General features: G+C 35.8%; 1 protein-coding gene across 1 annotated transcript; it reads right to left on the bottom strand.

Moving 5' to 3' along the window:
- Positions 1–215: 215 nt before the first annotated feature.
- LOC139892025 (endochitinase B-like) lies at positions 216–2234 on the bottom strand. The gene is made up of 3 exons (XM_071875057.1): positions 1795–2234; positions 1550–1695; positions 216–1037 (listed from the first exon to the last, which is right to left on the bottom strand). The coding sequence occupies exons 1-3, from the start codon at positions 2221–2223 to the stop codon at positions 668–670; spliced, it is 945 nt and encodes a 314-aa protein (XP_071731158.1). The 5' UTR covers positions 2224–2234; the 3' UTR covers positions 216–667.
- Between the last annotated feature and the right edge of the window lie 19856 nt (positions 2235–22090).

Consider the following 22090-nt stretch of genomic DNA (forward strand, 5'->3'; position numbering starts at 1 on the left):
TAGTTTTCACAAATTTGGAGATATTACGTTTAAGTACTTTAAATTTTTAGCAACTTATCCACTTTAGATATTATGAATTAATCCTCATCAAATATTTGCAGTTCAATTTTTTGGTTTTATTATCATGTGAATATTTTAGAGTTTATCAAGCAATATTAATGAAATAATAATACCCCAACAATAATAGTAAAGAAATAAGAACAATACACAACGACTCTCTTAAGCCAAATACACTCTCCAAAATATTTAACTAGTACAACTCTCAAACAAGTGTAAGAAAGAAAGAAATAATCAAATACTTAAAGTGTATTGATTGGTGTAAATTGGAATGAAGACTTAGCCCTCCTTTTATAACCAAGTCACTTACCTCCAACTTTTTCCTCTCACCTATGTGGGATAACATCCTTCACAAAAGTAATCATATCAATTTTTTCTATCAAAAAATAAAACCAACATGTCATTCCTTAGTATTCCCATTCCATTATCATTGCTGTTGTCATTACCATTCCTTCAAACTTACCAAGCATGCCCTAAGTTTGTTGTGTATTATACGTTAATAATTTGACTGCTAATAACTGCTTGTTTATTTGATCAGAAAGCCATACATTTGTTAATAAAGTAGTGAAATACTTGTTAAATTATTGTTCAAATTTGAGAAAACACAATATTAACCAAAAGGCTGTTGATTGTAACAATCAAGATTGCCTCCAGGACTAATACCCAAAATGTTGCAGTATCTTCTGTAAAATCCAATTCTGTCCTCGACCTTATCGTTACGACCTTTTCCACATTCCAAGCCACCATTGACGATGTTTGTGATCACTCCATAACCTGAGACACGTCCTGCTGACCTGTCTGCAGCCGATGGGCTCCACTTTCCGGTTATAACGTTATGGCTTGACGGCTTGTTGCCTTGTTGAGTCATCCAGTACCATATCGCTGACTTAAATGATATGGTTGGGTCTGTGGCTAACAGATCTGGGCTGTTGATTAAGTCCCTTCCAATTGACCTTCCAAACTGCCCATAATTGTAGTTGCTGTAAAAAAAAATGTTGACTTAATATAAGCAAATACATCTTATCTTATTTATATTTAAACGGTTAGAGATAATTGGTTAATGAGTGTCTCACATAGGAAATTGAAAGAAACTAATGTATAAATATAAGCTCTCTATTATCAATTGGTTTTAGAGTACTAGAGAACTTATAGGCTTATATGTTGGACCTGTTGCTGGGCTAAAATGATCCTACATAAACTAGTAACATAGCCGCACAATGTATTAGGGTGATAATGGCGAGAGATTTTGGTATTGATGATGATTTAAGTATATATATACAATTTCATATGTAGATACAAACGGGGCTATCCGGGTAAGGAGAGTATTTTTACGCAGATGTATGTGAGCTAACTAGAATACTCCGTGACCGTTTTCGACTCTTTTCCTTGGCTACTAGTGAGGTTTGAACATAAAACTATCAATCATCAGTAGCTACAACTACTAATAAAAAAATTTATATGACTGCAACCTAATATTAGTGTGGGAACTTACTGAGAGAGTTGCATGGGTCCTCTGCCAAAGTAGCTTTGTGGGCATGGCCAGTCAGATGAGTCACAGTACCTACTTGTTGGACTTTTTTCTCTAACAAAGCAATATCCCCATGCAAATGGACCATCTGGTGCAGCTGGCCATCCACCTATACACGTAAATCAATCGTGTTAATTACTTCAATCATTAACATACATACTCAATAAACCGCATAACAATATTACAGAAAAAAATAAAAATAAATAAAGTGTGGTTTCATGTGAGGTTTGAGCAAAGAAAGCAGCGAGCTCTCTTTTTCGGTCATCAGCACTTCCAGTAGTACCAAATCCACTATACGCTTTTGCGGCGTTTATAAAAGCAGTGTAACTGTAAAATCCATTTGCACTACATCTTGGGTCGTTTCTGTATTTAAGCATTTGATCAAATACTGATGAAGTAACGATCGAACCAACATCAGTACCACCACCAGTAGGTGTAGCGCTCCCAGTGCACTGACTCTGACAGTTATTTGCTGGAGAGCAGTGATCAGGTGTGTTTCCACAATACCCGTATTGACTGCAGTTTCCGTTTGAGCATGGTGCGTTACCACCTTGTCGCCCACAGTTTTGGGCACTCGAAAAAGCTGAAAAATGTGCTAAGAGGGAAAATATTGTTACAAGCTGAAATAATGTATTCATGATTTGTTAGATTGTGATGGAAGTAATGAATGATATTCATGTCTAAAACTTGGTCTATTTATAGTACTTTTTTTTTCTTAATGTTTGCAAAGAAAGTTGTAACACGCTATGAAAAATACATACATCCGTGACTGCTAACTAATTTTTGTATGTAAGACTTGTTCAAAGTTGATTCAATAAAAATGTTGATTGTTGACCAGTTATAAATTGCATGTTAATAGATTTTGTATTATTTTTTTTATTTTTTTAAGCATTAACAGATTCTGTTGACTGACTATATCATTGAGACCATCTGATACGGTGCTAATGATTACTGTTTTTAGTCATGTAAATTAAAATAATATATTGATGGGTTTTTTTTATAAGATTGTCACGAAGATTCTCACGAACCGTGTTCTAAGTGTTATTGACAAGATCATTAGCCCGGTTCAGACGGCTTTCATTTCGGGGTGACAGATTTTAGATGGCCCATTAATGTTGTCCGAGATTATTTCATGGTATAAGAAAGCTAAGAAAAAAATGTTACTTTTGAAGGTGGATTTTGAAAAAGCCTATGATTCGGTTAATTGGGATTATTTGATGTTCATGTTATCTTCGTTGGGTTTCGGAACCAAGTGGTGCGCCTGGATAAGGGGGTGTCTTTTCTCGGCTAAGACTTCAGTTTTGGTAAATGGTAGTCCGACTCGTGAATTCCCAATCAAAAGAGGGTTAAGACAGGGTGATCCTCTAAGCCCGTTCTTGTTTATTATTGTAATGGAAGGTCTCCACTTAGCTTTTTCTCGTGCTATGGAGAACAACTTCATTCGTGGTATCAAAGTGGGAACAGATAACATTCATTTATCTCATTTTATTTATGCGGATGATCTTATTATTTTCTCTCATTGGAGTTCTCAAGAACTAAACCGGATTCTCCTCATTTTAGAAGCATTTTTTTTAGTGTCCGGTTTGCGGATAAATGTTAATAAATCCCATCTTTTTGGTGTCGGGGTGGACACTTCCGAGATCATTGCTTATGCTGCTGCTGCAGGTACTCGTGTAGGCTCATTTCCTACTACTTATCTGGGTCTACCGATTGGTTCTAATATGAAATTAATTTCAAATTGGGATAGCTTGGTAGACAGATTTCGGGATAAATTATCTACGTGGAAGGCGGCACTCATTTCTTCCGGTGGTAGATTAACATTGGTTAAGTCTGTTATGGGGAGCATTGGTATTTATTTTATGTCTTTATTTAAATGCCCGGAAACGGTTCTTAAATGTCTTGAATCTATTAGGGCTCGATTTTTTTGGGGTGGTAACAAATCCACCAAAAAGATGTCATGGGTAAAGTGGGATAAAATTCTTGCTCCATTTGATAAAGGTGGTCTTAATGTAGGGAGTCTTAAAGCTTTCAATTTGGCATTGATTAATAAATGGCGTTGGAGGTATTTAAATAATCCGGAAGAGATGTGGGTTAATATCATTAAGTCTATTCATGGGCCTCTTTTTGATCATGTGGAATGTAATAGTTCAAGTATTTGGTCTTCTATTGTTGCGTGTTGTTTAAAGGTGAGTTCCGATGGTACACTTCCTCCAGACACATTCAAAATGAAAGTTGGTAATGGTTGCTCTATACGCTTTTGGAATGACCTATGGTGTGGCAATTCAACGTTATCGTCCCGTTTTAATCGACTCTACCACCTGGATGTCAATAAACTAGATTCGATTGCCGAGAAACGGGTAGATGGTGCATGGCAATGGAACTGGACGAGAGATCACATTGGTAGTCGTAACAACCAACTTCTCGCTAATCTTCAGGAGGAGATCGGTGACTGCACTTTTTATGATCGCCCTGATCGTTGGTGTTGTTCGCTTATTTCAGATGAGTCGTACACTGTTAAAGCTGCAAGGGACATGATGGATCGAACCTCTTTGCCTTCGACTAACGTGAGTACAATTTGGTTCAAGTTTCTTCCAAGGAAAGTTAACATTTTTTTATGGCGTTTGAGATTAGATGCTCTTCCCGTTCGTTGGAACCTTTCTGCAAAAGGGATTGAGATCAACTCGGTTATTTGTCCACTTTGTAACAATGACATAGAGACTCGGGATCACTTATTCTTCGATTGTGATATGGCTAAAGAGATATGGCTTCGAGTTCGGGTGTGGCTTGATTGTGCTCTTCCCATTTGCTCCTCGTGGGATACGTTTATTACATGGCTCGAGGGTGTTCGATTACAAGCTATCTTCAAAGATCGGATCGTTGCGGTCATCCTTACTCTTCTATGGGCCATTTGGCGGTTTCGGAACGGAGTTGTTTTTAATAATTCTTTTTGTAGTAGGAGTAACTTATTTGATGTAATCCGTTTATTGTCTTTTCGTTGGATTAAAAATAGAAGCCATATAGTTTCCAATTGGAACTTATGGTTATCTATGCCGTTGTAATTATCCCTTAGCGCCTTGCTAGGGATCGTTTTATTTATATTATTGATTGTTTGGCCGTTAAAAAAAAAAAAAATAATATATTGATCCCATATTTTTGAATTAACATTTAAGGGTATATCTAGTGCTTAAACAATATCATGTTGTTTCTGGAAAAAAAATTATCAGTTTTGTAATAGGAAGAAATAAATAAAATAACCGAATATCCATTGAATAGGAGTACTTGTAAACTATAAAAATTCGTTTTTTTTTCTTTTCTTTTTTATGAACATGAAATAAATTCAAGAATCTAAAGAGAAATACAAGGAGTAAATGTAGATCCTACATCTACTTGAACAACCTTCTAAAATAAACCTACAAACATTATCAAACATATAATCTTCTTGAACAATTGCATCATTGCAAAACCACGAATGTTACTATTTGATGAATATATCTTCCGAAGGAGGTTTTCACATCACAAAATTTAATGCTGTGGAATTTGAGCTAGTGGAATTTTGACAAACGTGTGACTTTTGGTAAAGATATCATAATGACAACACCAATCTATCTTGTGATGATTATTTAGATAAATTAATATATCTAAATTATGATATGATTTTGTAGTGCAGCTAATCAAGCAGCAGAATAATGTACTAAATGACTAACATGTCAAACAAACAGAAGAATATAAACCACAGATTCTAAGGGACATTCAGCAGCCAGTTTGGCATTCATGATCTACCTTCAACTTGCTTGATTTTGTTCAACGCATCTTGCAAAGTAGGTCGATTTGAGTACCGATAGCCATTGCCTTTGGAGTTACTTAGTATAGCAGAAAGTCGTTTGAAAATATTACACAGATAGTCAAAAAAGCATTTTTTTGACACCGATAGTTCATTAGTGTGCAAATTCTTTGTAGATAGTCCAATCATTAACTCGACGTTTTCTTCCATTAAGTTGATCACGTGTCAGACATGTAAGGGTATTTACGTCCTTTTACCTTTCGATTATCTTTTTAATTATATTAAAAGGACGTAAATACCCTCATATGTCTTGCACGTGAATCAATTTAATGGACAAAATAAAGTCGATTTAATGTGTAGACTATCAACGAAGAATTTGCAAATAATGGACTATCCGGACAAAAAAATCATATTGGACTATCCACGTGATATAAGACAAACCACGGAGACTACTCGTGTAATTCTTTTTGAAACTTAAATATATAAAAAATTAGGTTCAATTTCTGTAAATGGTTTTCTTTGATTTTTTTTTTCCTATAATTAGTTAGTTTGTCTAAAATTTGATAAAAATCAAATTTATCTACTTTTAATATAATTAAATTTATTATATATATATTTTTATATGCTTAATATTATTATTATTATTGAACAAAACAAATTATTATCATAAAAATACTACTATGATATATGTGTAAGTTTATAATGTGAGTAACCAAGTAGAAGATAAGAATTTTCTTTTAAATCACAACAAATGTCTAATAGGAGTAACATCTAATGCAAAGTACCAAAACCATATAAACTAAAAAAGCACATATCAAATTATACGATGTAATTGTGCACTTTCAAACGCTGTTAATGTTGAAGTCAAACACATGCAACAAATATTTTTTGAAAACACCTTACTCCAGACAAAGAGGCGGAGCTCCATGGCGCGGCGTGCCCCTCGCCTCGTTATATCTAAAACTTATAAATAATGTTTACGTGTATGTTTATTTACTTTCTACTGATCTTATCGGATCATGAATTTTAAAAATACATATAGATATAATAATTGTAAAATAACAAAAATCAGCTACAGTTTACCGTAGATTCATTGGATCAAGTGGGACCAAGTGCTAGCATCTTTCGATAAAGGTGGTCTTGACATCGGAAGTTTGCGCGCTTTTAACTACAGTTTACTTTGTAAGTGGATATGGCGATTCTATAAATCTGATAACAGTATGTGGGTTATGGTTTTGAAAGGTATTCATGGAAACAATGCTGGGTTGGATGGAGGTTCTGTCGCTACCAACGGTTTATGGGCAAATATTCTTCATTGTTTTTTAAAAGCGAAAAGGTTGGGTCATTTGCCTGCTAATGCGTTGCGAGTAAGTGGGCGATGGGCGGTCGATGAGCTTTTGGAAGGATAATTGGAAGGGAGATGGGGCTTTAAAAGACAAATATAGAAGATTATTTCACCTTGAAGCGGATAAAGACTGTACGATTTATGATCGCTTAAAAGGGGGCTGTTGGTCATGGTCCTGGAACCGAGACATTGGTGCCAGGAACACGGCTTTGGTTCAAAATTTGATTAGCGATATCGGAGCCTTGGTTTTATCAAATGTGCAAGACTCGTGGATCTGGATGGAGAATAACGAAGGAAGCTATACGGTTAGTGAAACAAGAACACATGTGGATGATGTAGTGCTTCCTACTGCCGCAACATTCACAAGATGGGAGAAGGTCTTGCCGAGAAAGATTAAAATTTTTCTTTGGAGGTTGGCCTTGGATAGACTTCCAATACGTCTCAACCTTTCAAGAAGGTGTATTGATATTCAGGTGATAGGGTGTTCTTCATGCAATCACAACATCGAATCGCTTCATCATGTCATGTTTGGATGCAATGTAGCGGTTGATCTTTGGAGAAGAGTTCGCATATGGATTGATATTTCGCTCCCGGTTTTTTCAGAGTGGTCAGAATGGGTTTGCTGGTTCGAAGCTGGATTGCTCGCTCCGAGAAGAAGACAAGACTGTATGTGATCGTGGCTTCGTTGGTGTGGCATATTTGGAGGTTCCGAAACTGCGTAATCTTTAACTCTAGAGCCTTAAAAAAGAATTTGTTATTTGATTCTGTTTGCCATTTTGCTTATATTTGGTTGGTTGGTAATGGTGTATCCTAGGAGATACACACATAAAAACATCAGTTTCATGCAAAAAAACTCGATCAAAGAGCACAAGACATAATGAAATTTGGCAGTTTTCAGAGTTTGCCGCCCAGCGTCCAGCAGGCCGCCCAGCGTCAAGCGTAAGCCCTGCAGGCAGCTTCTATGCATAAGCCCTTTAACTCAGCGCGTGAATGGCACACAGCCACGTCAGCACACGCCACCGACATTCCGAATACTTCACGTAACAGAGCCATTCAGTGATTGACACGTGTATTCCGTGAATTTCGGACATTCTACGCCTATAAATAGACCCCCTGGGTCACCACATTTCATGATTCTGATCTGAACTTCAGTCAGAGAGAAGTACACTTTCTCTTTCACACAGTTCTTTCTCACTCTAAATGTTAACATCTATTTCCTTATGAGGTAAGGCTTAGTGTGTCAACAAGATACTAGAAGTAATCTAGCTTTAGGAGGGCGGAGTGTTGCCGATTGATTTTTACCCTCGGGAAATAATCCCTGCAGACCCGGTTCACAAGTGTAGAAACTTGTGGGGTGGCTTAATCAATCTGTCGTCCGTAGAGCGTAGAAATGATAGCCGGATGACTTCTAGTGAGAGAAAGTAGAGAGAGAAAGAGAAGTGAAGTCTCAGCTCTCAAAGTTGTCAAAATCTCTGAACTGTGTAAAATGACGACCCAAGGGGTCTATTTATAGTGTGAGATCCACCAGATTGCTTGGGGACACGTGTCAGATGATGATACGTTCTGTTACTCGTGATCCGTAATTTACGCTGAAGGTGGCGTTCTCCGGCCAGGGCTTACGCGCTAGGCGGCCTTCAGGGCTTACGCATGATGGAGCAGCCTGTACAGCGGAGAACGCTGGACGGTTAACTCCACAAAACTGTTATTTTCAGCCTTCCTGATGCTACTTTTATGCAACCATTATGCCTTTTATGCGTGTATACGATAGGATACACCATTAAGTCCCCCCAGTTTAATGACTTAAGCATTTGAAAATTGATTAAGTCGTTAAACTTTTGAAAACGCATGCCAAACCAGCCTGTTCATTGCCCACTTGCATCGGGGAAAACATTTTAGGCATTAAATGCAGACGAGTTTTACTGACGCTGTTATGATTAATTTTTTACGGCTAAGATCATCCACGCGCCTCCAGCTGTAAAAAGTGTTATTTCGTACCCTTCGTTTAAACTCACCCATACACGTGCCTCAATCATGGCCATAAAAATTGCACCGATGAACCCCTATAAAAACCGTCATAACCCTGTTACCATCACTTTTTTACTTTTGCTAAGATCTAAAAAGCATATTTCTCCCCCAAATCTTCATCGCCTTCTTCAATCTTCAACTTTTTAAGGTTTACCGTCTTCCAAGGTCAGTACACTTCATCTTACTGCTATTTTCTTCTTGTTGATATCTTTTACTGTATTATCATGACTTCTTCACGGAGTACTGGCCAAGAGCACGTCAAGCCTTCTTCATCAAATACCGCTGACATTCCAGAAGTTAGCACGATGGCTTCATCATTAACCAGTGAATATTTAGATGGCTTAAAGATTGCCTTTCGCCATCTCAATCAATACAACCCTGTTCTTCCCACCATCAGACAAACTGCTGACAACCCTCCTGAGGGGAAAATTACTTTATACGCTTTACAAATTACCCACGGCAACCTCCGTGTTCCCCTTACTAACTTTCTTCTTCGCCTTCTTAGATATTATGGGACCTGTCTTAGTCAGATGCATCCCCATAGCCTTCAAAAAATCATCCTTTTTGAAATGTATTGCAATGCTATTAATATAAAGCCTCGCATTAATGTTTTTATCTCTTTATTTAGAATCCGCACAATTAGCGATTGCTGGCTTACTATTGATAGTAACAAAAATAATCATTTTGTTGGTCTAAATAGAGTTTCAAACTTGAAGGACTGGAAAAGTGTATTTTTCTTTGTTGATGAAACTGTTATTCCGGAGGAATACTCCGTTGTCCGGAAGTGGGGTGCTATTGATGTTGGCATAGGAAAGGGTGTTAAGATTTCTCCCACAGAACAGCGGATAGTAAATAGTTTGAAAGGACTCCGTCTTCCGCCCAGATCATACGAAAGGTATGAGGGAATTCTTGTGCTGTGCAAAGTGAGCCAAGAATGGCCGAGCAATTCTGTGCCAGTACTTCATGGGAAAAAACATGGTAGGATGTGATATGATCATCCTATTATATATATATATATATATATATATATATATATATATATATATATATATATATATATATATATATATATATATATATATAGATTTGTGTCCACTGTTTGTCATGTGTACTTATATTGCTATTCATGTGTAACTTTTGCAGGCAACTCCGTGATGCAGGTTCGCTCTGCTCTTTTATCCGCTGATCTTGATGATGATGTAGAGGTCACTGCTTGTGACAAAACTGCTGAAGAGCTAGAGGCGGAGAGAGTTGCAGCTGAAACTAAAGCTGCTGCTGATGCCGAAAAGGGGAAAGAAATTGCTGTGAGCAGCTCAGACAGCGAATCCGGGTCTGAACATACAGACACTGAGCGGACAACGGATGATACCACCACCGCCGATCAGCAAACATCGGCATCAGTTGACATCACGGGTGAAACTAACCCTACTCCTCCTCCAACCCAAAAGACAAGAAAGAAGAGCATAGGCTCTAAAAGGGCGAAGAGTACAGAGGAGGGTAATAAGCAGAAACGCAGGAGAAGTATGTTCATTCTGCTCTTTCTTGAAAATGCACATGTTTTTGCTTATAACTGTTATGTTTGTTCATAATGCTAATTTGTTTTTGTTAGTAATTTTAGCAGAGTCGGATGATAGCCAAGGGAAGGCTACGGAGGGCAGTGACCGGAGGCCGGAGGGGAATCTTGAAAGTGAAGGAGAGAAGGGTCTGAAAATGCCTGACCCAAACTTTGCTCTCTTCGATGAATCAGAATTTCATGAAGATAGGCCGGAAGGCAACTCTGCTTATGATTCTCCTCTTCCTAATATCACTAACCCTGCTGTCACCTCCTCTAATGTTCAAGAGCCAACTCTTCCTGCTCATGTGAGGGCTTTGCAGGCCATCATTGCAAACCCTGCCACTAAGGATAAAGAATTTGCAACTCTTCTTCAGGTATGAATGATAAGACCATCTACATGTATATGCTTGTAAGTTATTGATGTGAGTTGCCTGAATTTACTCATAAAATTTTGTTTTGTACAGGGTTGTGTTATCCCTGAGCTGAAACCCCAATTCACTGCTCTCCGTTCTGATTAACTCACGGAATCAACTATGGCAGCTCATGTACTGCTAACCAACCACCTGGACTCTGTGTTGCAACTGCAGGAGCATCAAGAGTCTATTCTTGCTTTAGCCCGTAAGGACATAACTGAAGGTGCAAATGCTCGCAAAAGAGCTGCTGATGCTGAGCATGCCTTAAGTGATGCACAGAAAATAATAAAGGCTAAAGAAGTTGAGCTAAAAAGTGCTCAAGATGTTACTGCTGTTCTGCAAGGGGAAAGGGATGCTGAGAAGAAAAGATTGGAAGAGGAACAGGTGAAAGTTGGTGAGCTGGAGAAACAGCTGAATGCAGAGAGAGAAAAGTCTGCTGAGCTTCTCCGGAGGGCGGAGAAAGGCGAGGGTAATTTTGCTGAGCTTAAGAAGGGTGTACCAGGTCTGATAGCTAAGGTGCTTGGATCCAATCTTGTAGGGAATCCCTACAATGATTATGTTGATGCTGCCTGCGCCCATGCTATTGCTGATATGACCGGCAAGCTGTTCAAACGCCTTGCTCCCAACTAAACCCCTTCTGCTGCTATTGCCAAACTTATGCCCCCTGGTACTCAAGAAAAAGTTGATGAGGCCAAGAACAAATTGATAAATTTGAATATAAACGTTTTTGACGAAGTATGCAGCAAAGAAGATTCATCTGCTCAAGATGTGCTTAGCGTGCAGTTTGATTGATCTTTGTAAAAATATCAAACAATGTTTTGTAATAATTTTCCATCTGATTTTGACATTATATATATATATATATATATATATATATATATATATATATGTATATATATATATATACTGACTTTATTGTGATGACTATGTGTGTTTACATGCTTGTTGCAAATATTTTGATGCTTAACACTTTAAAACCAATCGATTATGCACCTGAGCATAAAATTTCTATACACAATTGTACAGTGTATAATTAAGCAAATCATTTTGAAAAGTGTATAAGGTAATTCATATGTAGACGACTTGTAGTATTAAGTTTTGCTAAATGAATATGATGTCTGAATTCTGTTACACGCTTTCCGTCATAAAATTAATGAGGAAGAATTATGAAGTGTTTTAGAAGAATGATTACAAATCAATAAACTCTCCGTCTTACGCCTTCCATCATAAAGTATATGAGGAAGAATTGTGAAATGTTTTAGAAGAATGATTACAAATCAATAAACTCTCTGTCGTACGCCTTCCGTCATAAAGTATATGAGGAAGAATTGCTAATTATTTTGCCTTCATACATAAAATATAGAACTTCGTTCTGTGAAGTAAGTTTTTTATAATGTTTGTCATGACAAGTATCTGAGTTTTGTATCATGCCTCGGTGCGTTCTAGTAAAACTTAAACGTTTTCTAGCCGATCCCTTGTGCCTTTACTGGCCAGCACAAAAGCTTCCACCATCGGAGGTATTTTAAAAATACACTCCATCTGTGGGCATGTTATAAATGTAATGTTTTACATTTGTCACGGGCAGCACTTTGTTTAAGAAAAATATATAATATTTTGTTCGGTACTGTGCAGTACATAAACGATTGATGACGAATTTAGGTGGATCAAGCCTAATTAGTACGCCATGAATGTTTAATGTATGCAATTGCTAACATATGCACTGTAAAACAACCACAATGGTTCACAGTAAATTGATAAACGTTGCTCTTCATATAATGCGAAAATATGTTCTTCAAATGCCAAACATGTGTATTTTGGCATGAATACAATGATTGTAAAAGACAATGCCTTCATAAAAATGCTAAAAAACTGCTCTTGATAGTAAACTTCTGTTCTTGATAACATGCTAAGATTTGCTTCTTCATACGCCGAGCGCCCAACGCTATCCGGCCTTCACACTTGACTATGGAATAAAAAACTCCTGAACCTCATCATCACTAAACAACCGACCATGCTTTCTCCAATTTACGTTGCCCTCTGGTAAGTTCACAAATGTGGATCTCTCCCTAGCCGGTGCCACATACTGTGAATGTATGGCGGCTACTCCGTTAGGAGTTGGGAACCTGATCTCTGCATGAGCTGTCGATGTTATTGCTCCAAATTTAGCCAATGCTGTTCTTCCAAAAAGGACATTAAATCGAGAATTGCCATCTATGATTGTGAAATCAATTGTTTCTGTTCTCAACAATGGGAATGTGCCCATAACAACTTCCAAACGAATCTGCCCCATGGCATTTACCGGTGCTCCCGTTAATCCAGAAACTTTCAACCTCGTTTGTCTAGCTCTGCCCTGCACATGCCTTGGAAAAGTCTTCAAGCAATGCCAGTAGATGATGTCAGCTTCACTTCCCGTATCAGTATAGATACAGTTGACAAACTTGTTTGCTATGTCTGCTGAAATGATCACTGGTTGGACGGACAACGCCCAATTCTGAATTGGCTGAAAGATAATTGGAGCATATCTCCAGCTGTCCAGATTACTGTTTGATGACTCACCTTCTTCATAATGACCGTCGTTGACCCAAGCCATCCTGATTACAACTTCTGGAGTTGTCTCACGCTCTGTGATCCGGTCTCTGTACTGCGGTTGATTCCGATTATCTCTTCCGCCATGATGCTCTCTTCTGTTCTCTCCACGGCGCCCTCTGTTACCATCATTCCTTTGCCACGCAAATTTCCTGCGAGGATCATTCCTCCTGTACTGTTTGCCAGTCAACAAATGATTCAGTTCTCCTGCCTTGATTTTCGCTATAATTTCTCTCATCAAAGATTTGCAATTGTCCGTATCATGGCCCCATGCCTCATGGAAATCACACCACAACTCACTCTTTGGACCCTCCCTTTCTTCCATAGGTGCTGGAGCATTGAAAGTGGTCCGAATTGGTTCAGTGAAGAGGATCTCTTTCGGAGTTTTGGTAAGCGCCATAATCAACGGGTGCCTTTCTATTGGCTTTCTGTTGTGGTGAAAATCATTAGGGTGATTGTTTCCTCTCCATCCTCCATTTGAATTGTCATTCCTTCTCTGATTTCTGTCAAAATACCGTCCTCCGTTGTGCGGCTTGCTACTACTGCCAGTATCAAACTTGTTCAACCCACGCTCACCAGCTCGAACATGCCTCTGTGCAACCTCCAACGCTTGATGCAATGTTTTTGGCAAGTCATACCGTAATGTATGAACAAGTTCACTAAACCGTCGCTGGTCCAAACAGAAAATGAAACCAGATACAAGCTGTGATTCTGGACAATCAGGAATCTTCTGTGCTTCAAGTGTATAACGCTTCATAAAATTGCTCAAAGATTCATTATGATGCATTGTGATCTCGTGTGCATCAAGATGTGTCAGAGTACAGCTCCGTAGATTTTGGTATTGCATCACAAATTTTGCTCTCAAATCAAGAAAACTGGTAATACTCCTTGGCGGCAAACTAGCAAACCATTCGCGTGCCATTTTCTGTGTAACGACCCGGATTTTTCCGAACGTTTTATACTTATGAGATTAATATTTACATAAAATAAACCCTACCAACATGATAAGCAATCCAAACTGTTGAGACTTATGTTTTTGAAAAGAGTTTCACACAACGTTTGACCGTCCAATTTGACCGATGATATCACGAACTATATAACACACGATAATTATACGATTATGTATATGTACATATCTATACATATTTAACATGATTTAAGGATGGTTTAACATTTCATTGTGAACTAACAACAATGAGTTATAAGTATACTTTGAGACCACTAACTTAAGTTTTCAAAACGATAACTATATGTAACGTTCTTTGACATATATACTTACAATCTATAATGTGTTGGTGATCTATGTCACCAATATGATTTAAGTGTAATGGGATTAATTTGTAACCAAAATAATCTTGATAAATATTGAACAAGTTTGGGGAAGTGTGGAGTGCACACTTGTTTGAACTTATCTTGATTATGACGGGGGTTCGGGGGCAGCGCCCCCGATAAGCGGGGTCCAAGGGGTGGCAACCCCTGGTGGGGTCCAAGGGGCAGAGCCCCTGGCTAACATTGCTTTATTAAAAATGTCTTAAAATTTTATTTTGGTCCGATTTGACCCAAAAATAAAAGCCCAATTTTGAGCCTCTTTTACAGTTATAAACCCGTCCATATTTGAATTCTCGTTCCGATTCCTCAAAATTTCTACAAGTATATCTAGGGTATATGTAACCGTATCATACCCAGCTTCTATACGTATTTACTATTGGTATATACCAATAATAAACTTCAATGATCAGCCACTAGACATGATGTTACATGTGGGAACCAGCCATTTAACCTCATGTGTGACTTTTGTGCAAGAAAACAAACTAAATCTCCTATATATCTATCCCATAATCATGCTATTTTGCACACACACATACAATTTCATTTCCAATTTTCTTTCAAGTTAATTCACTCCCTAATCTCTCTTCATTTACCTACTCAAGAACGTATCAATATAGTCATCCGATTTCAAGGAGATTACTTCCAATCTTTCAATCCCACTCCACCACTCTTTTGATTCCAAGATTTTTCTTACCTTTTCCAGTAGCTTTGTCCAAGTAACTTGAGGTAGTAACCTTATTCATAACCTTATTTGATTCATATTTATATAGCTATCTTATTTTGTGTTGTAAAATTTTAACAACAAGAACATAGTTTGAGTGATTTCAAACTTGTTCGCAAACTAAATAGATCCTTCTGATTTGATTTTTAAAAACACTTCAAGACCTGTAATATATCATATTATGACAAAATCGGATCTTGGCTAATTAACATAATATTTAATATATATTTACTTATGATTTGATTTTATATATTTCAGGACCACCCGTAAACAACACGAGAAGATTAATCATAAGACCTCATTATTGTACGCAACACGTCATTTGACAACACGGTACTTTATGTACGCAACACGTCACTTGACAACATGGTACCATGGGCCGAGATTAATTCTGATCAATACGAATACGATGGGGTCTTTATTTATTTTATTTAAGCAAGTAATTGTGGACCACTAACATCGGACTGCTAACTACGGACTAAGAAAATATTAAAAGTATTAAAAGTATATATATATATATATATATATATATATATATATATATATATATATATATATATATATATATATATATATATATATATATATATATATGTGTGTGTGTGTGTGTGTGTGTGTGTGTAACGATTACTTAAAAAGAAAATATGTTGATATATTATATATATGGTTAGGTTCGTGATATCTATCGGAGACCAAGTCGTGATAAATACCTTCAAGGCAAAAGTGAGTATATAGTCCCACTTTTAAACTCTAAATATTTCGGGATGAGAATACATGCATTTTATGATTTACGTTATGGACACAAGTGATTAAAAATATATATTCTACGTTGAGTTGTACCACTGGCATACTTCCCTGTAACTTGGTAACTACTATTTACATGAGGTATTGTAAACGCGAATCCTGTTGATAGATCTATCGGGCCTGACAACCCCAACCGGACTGGATGACCAGTATTCAACGGTTGCACAGTACTTCATTTTGGTGACTACACTTGGTACGGTGTAGTAAGATTTCATATTAAAGGGAATATGCGACGTTGATTAAATGTTAAGTATGGTTATCAAGTGCTCAACAACTTAGAATATTTTTATTAAAACGTTTATATATGAAATCTTGTGGTCTATATTTATAACGCTGCCGGCATTAAACCTATATCTCACCAACTTTATGTTGACGTTTTAAGCATGTTTATTCTCAGGTGATAACTAAAAGCTTCCGCTGCAACATGTTGAATTTAAGCAAGATCTTGAGTATGCATATTTGTGTCAAAAATAAAACTGCATATCGGAGGATTTGTAATGTAAAATATGTTGGAGGTCGTATTGTTATTATCACATGTAAAGTTTGTAAGTCTAAGATTATCGCTAAACGATAATCATTATTAAGTTGTTTAAACCTTGTATTTGTAATAAAAGCTATGGTTTGTATTGTAAAAACGAATGCAGTTTTTGAAAAATGTCGCATATAGAGGTCAATACCTCGCGATGAAATCATATATTATTGTATTCGTCCTTATGGTTAAGGTCGGGTTATGAAATTCTGCAATACCATAGGAAACATATGGCACGCAGTTTAATCCTCCCAATGCTGTAACCTCATAACACCTTCAAACATAGTCAGAAAATCTTCCGCATCCGTTGTGCCATCATAAACTCCAATTGCTGGTATAGCAAGATTTCTGGGCAATGGATAATTAGCAATTCGATCAATGAAACACTGTGTAGATTCTGCCATGGCCGGTGGCTTGGTGGCTTGCTCTCCAGTAATGAGGGCAAAGAAATTGTCCACGGCCACAGCACGGACGGCGAGCTGCGCTAAGCGTTGCTTATATTTTGCCGGAGCTGTCTGTGATAATGCTAAAAACGAACATATATTTCATAGCATTATTCCTCAAGAAAGACAAGCTTTTAGTTGCAATTGTTCTATTTACAAGTGATATTCGTTTAAATAATAAAAGGTGAAGACAAAAGACAGATTCGACGAATTGAAGACGCAAACGACCAAAAAGATCAAAAGTACAAAAGACAATCAAAGAGGTTCCAATTATTGATAAGAAACGTCTCGAAATTACAAGAGTACAAGATTCAAAACGCAAAGTACAAAATATAAAATTGTACGCAAGGACGTTCGAAAATCTGGAACCGGGACCAGAGTCAACTCTCAAAGCTCGACGCAACGGACTAAAAATTACAAGTCAACTGTGCACATAAATATAATATAATATTTAAATAATTCTTATAATTATTTATATATTATAATAAATAATAAAAACCGTCGGCAAGAAAGACTCCAAACCAGAGTGAGCTGTAATTGCAAACTCCGCGACTCGCAGAGTTTGAAGGCCAAAAAGGCCGCGAGTCGCGGAGCCCCAAGTTTCAAAAATCCCTATAAAAGCAACCGAATTCTGATCGCAAAAACCATCTTTTTCTTTTCCTCATTCATACGTAAAATATATATATAATTTATATTTTAATTTTAATTTTAATCCTAATAATAAGGGTATGTTAGCGAATGTTGTAAGGGTGTAAGTCGAAATTCTGTCCGTGTAACGCTACGCTATTTTTAATCATTGTAAGTTATGTTCAACCTTTTTATATTAATGTCTCGTAGCTAAGTTATTATTATGCTTATTTAAAACGAAGTAATCATGATGTTGGGCTAATTACTAAAATTGGGTAATTGGGCTTTGTACCATAATTGGGGTTTGGACAAAAGAACGACACTTGTAGAAATTAGACTATGAGCTATTAATGGGCTTTATATTTGTTTAACTAAATGATAGTTTGTTAATGTTAATATAAAGATTTACAATTGGGCGTCCCTATAAATTACCATATACACTCAATCGGACACGATGGGCGGGGTATTTATATGTACAAATAATCGTTCATTTAACCGGACACGGGAATGGATTAATAGCCACTAGAATAATTAAAACAGGGGTGAAATTATGTACAAAGGACACTTGGTATAATTGATAACAAAATATTAAAACCTTGGGTTACACTCAGTCGACAACCTGGTGTAATTATTAAACAAAGTATTAAAATCTTGTTACAGTTTAAATCCCCAATTAGTTGGAATATTTAACTTCGGGTATAAGAATAATTTGACGAGGACACTCGCACTTTATATTTATGACTGATGGACTGTTATGGACAAAAACCAGACGGACATATTAAATAATCCAGGACAAAGGACAATTAACCCATGGGCATAAAACTAAAATCAACACGTCAAACATCATGATTACGGAAGTTTAAATAAGCATAATTCTTTTATTTCATATTTAATTTCCTTTATTTTATATTTAATTGCACTTCTAATTATCGCACTTTTATTTATTGTTATTTAATTTCACTTTTAATTATCGTCCTTTTTAATTATCGCAAGTTTATTTTATCGCACTTTTATTATTCGCAATTTCATTATCGTTATTTACTTTACGCTTAAAATTAAGTCTTGTATTTATTTATTATTTTACATTTAGTTTTAACTGCGACTAAAGTTTTAAAATCGACAACCCGGTCATTAAACGGTAAAAACCCCCCTTTATAATAATAATATTACTTATATATATGTTTGTATTTTTATAAAAGTAAACTAATATAGCGTTGAACTTTGTTTAAAAAAGATTCCCTGTGGAACGAACCGGACTTACTAAAAACTACACTACTGTACGATTAGGTACACTGCCTATAAGTGTTGTAGCAAGGTTTAAGTATATCCATTGTATAAATAAATAAATATCTTGTGTAAAATTGTATCGTATTTAATAGTATTTCCTGCAAAAATTTAATAGTATTTTATACCCCTTAGCTTTGACATCAAGTAATTTTGGCGCTGCTGCCGGGGAACTTCTTAAACGCCGGAAGCGCAACGCTAATATATAAATAAATAAAAAAAGATTTTTAGTTTACTTTTATTAAAATTCGTTTTTGTAAAAAAAACGTTTTAAATATTCGAAAATATAAAAAGAAAAACAAAAATATAAATATTTTTAGGAGTTTGATAAATATTTAAGTTTTATAAAGTTTCTTTGTTTTTATTTTATAAAAACATAAGTTTTATTTAAGTATTTTGTTTTTATTTAAAAACATAAAAATATATATATATATATATATATATATATATATATATATATAATTCTAGTTTTAAGATTTTTATTTATAAAATTATAAAATATTTCTATTTAGATATAAGTTTTTATTATATAAATACTTTTATTAAAACAGAAAATTAAAAACAGAAATTAAAAAAAATATAAATAAAGAAAAACGCGTCGAATTTAAAGTAAGCTGTCATCTGAATTTCTGAACCCCGCGACTCGCGGGGTTTGATGCTTTAAATACCGCGACTCGCGGAGGGGACCTGACACACGACAGAAGCCCTAATCCTGCATTTATTACGGAGTATTATTAATTATTATTAATTAAATTGTATTAGGGTTAAATAATTAATTAATTTAGTAGTTAATTTAAGTTTTAATTAATTTGTATTATTTAGTTTAATTAGTTTAATTAAATTATAAAATTAGTAGTTTTAATAAATAAATAATATAAAAATAATATTTTTATAAAAATTGTACTTTTTACAACTTTTTGTATATTTTTATATTTTGTCCCTTTTTAATTGTTTTAGCGTAATATTTGTATTTTTAGCTCATATTTAGTTTTAAACTTAGATTTTGCCATAGTTATTTTTACTTCTAGATTTTTAGGCTTTGCCGTAGAATTCCTTAAGTGCTTTTTCTTTAGACTAAGATTTAGGTACTTTAGAATTTTGCGACGCCTTTTTAAGTTTTAGTTTCTTTTTAAGTTATTTCCATTTGGGATATAGTTTTTCCTATAAGCTTTAATATTTTTAGATACCTTTTACTATGTACCAATTATCATTCCAATTAGTAATTTCAATTTGCGATTATAATTTTAAGTTAGTTGTAGTAATAAGGTTAGGTTAGTCAAGTATTTTTAAGTCTTATAAGTTTCTTTTATTTTTCCGTCACCTTTTATTTTTCAACCATTTTTCTTTTTCAATCTTTTTCCGACGAACTCTTTTTCTTTCTTATTTCTCGCTATTCTAGTTTTAGGACATAGATTTTTATTCTACTTCTTATCTAAATTTTCTTAAAATTACGAAAATTTATTTTAAGTGGTTAAATTGATAGACATCAAAATTTTCTGGTTCGTAGTAATAGTTGGATATGTACGTGGACCGGGTTATTGGAGCCAAACAGTCCTCAATTATATTGAGACCAAACGAATCCTGCCCCTCTGCTGCATCTTTTGGCTATTCGAAACGTGGGTAAACTCAGAAAAGTCTATTAATTGGATAACTTATTAAAATTTTTCTTTCCTTTTAAAAACTAATAGGATATTCAGTGAATGCACCGAGCAAGACGTTCACCACCTTTTGTACGTTCACCACCTGTAACTAGATCAAGACATTTAGCAAATATTACTGCCGTTGATTTTTCTTTAGAATCGTCATCCAGTCGACCAAGTACTTCAGTTCAAATTTCCGATAATCCATTTTTTGAATCCGACCTCACAATTGAGAATCCGGAGAATATTCAGGAACGGTTCGTAGATCCTGAACCACTAAACTTTCCTCCGGAGCCACCAATCATTCAAACAGAGATTGTTGAGGAACGAACCATTAAATCAGAATCATCTAGTGATACCGATTCAACAAATTCAATTATGGAGAATCTGGAACCTTTAAGTATGGAAGACCGAATGAGAGCTAAACGCACTGGCCAAGGTCACGCAATTACTCATCCAGACATTAATGCGCCAGATTATGAAATCAAAGGACAAATTCTACACATGGTGACTAATCAATGCCAATTTAGTGGTGCGCCGAAGGAAGATCCAAATGAACATCTACGTACCTTTAATAGGATCTGCACACTATTTAAAATCCGAGAAGTGGAGGATGAACAGATATATCTCATGTTATTTCCCTGGACTTTAAAGGGAGAAGCCAAAGATTGGTTGGAATCGTTACCTGAAGGGGCGATTGATACATGGGATGTTTTAGTTGACAAATTTCTTAAACAATTCTTTCCTGCATCTAAAGCCGTAAGACTTCAAGCAGAAATTGTTACGTTTACACATAAACCAAATGAAACTCTATATGAGGCATGGACAAGATATGGAAAGTTGTTAAGAGGATGTCCGCAACATGGTTTAGACACCTGTCAAATAGTACAAATATTCTACCAAGGATGCGACATCACTACAAGAAAAGACATAGATATAGCAGCTGGTGGTTCTATTATGAAGAAAACCGAAACTGATGCTTACAAAATTATTGATAATACTGCTTCCCACTCACATGAGTGGCACCAAGAAAAAGACATCGTTAGATCATCTAAAGCAGCTAGAGCCGATTCTAGCCATGACTTAGATTCCATTTCCGCAAAGATAGATGCTGTGGAGAGACGAATGGAAAAGATGACTAAAGATATTCACTCAATACGAATTAGTTGTGAGCAGTATGGAGGACCACATTTGACAAAAGATTGTCTCAGTATTGAATTAACAATGGAACAAAGAGAGAATATTTCATACATAAACCAAAGGCCTGGAAATAATTATCAGAATAATTATCAACCGCCAAGACCGATTTACAATCAAAACCAAAATTATAACCGAAATATTCCATACAACAACCAACAAGGTCCTAGCAATCAACAAGTATCCAATAATACTTACAATCAGCAACGACCTAATTTTCAAAACA

This window comes from Rutidosis leptorrhynchoides, chromosome 2 (assembly GCF_046630445.1).
Source record: "Rutidosis leptorrhynchoides isolate AG116_Rl617_1_P2 chromosome 2, CSIRO_AGI_Rlap_v1, whole genome shotgun sequence".
NCBI classification, from domain to species: Eukaryota; Viridiplantae; Streptophyta; class Magnoliopsida; order Asterales; family Asteraceae; genus Rutidosis; species Rutidosis leptorrhynchoides.

Coding starts and splice junctions, on each gene's coding strand:
- LOC139892025 (XM_071875057.1), bottom strand. CDS start 2,223: ATGAATACATTATTTCAGCTTGTAACAATATTTTCCCTCTTAGCACAT. Junction 1,696..1,794: donor AAACCTCACATGAAACCACA/CTTTATTTATTT, acceptor TTTACGTGTATA/GGTGGATGGCCAGCTGCACC. Junction 1,038..1,549: donor GGACCCATGCAACTCTCTCA/GTAAGTTCCCAC, acceptor TTTTTTTTACAG/CAACTACAATTATGGGCAGT.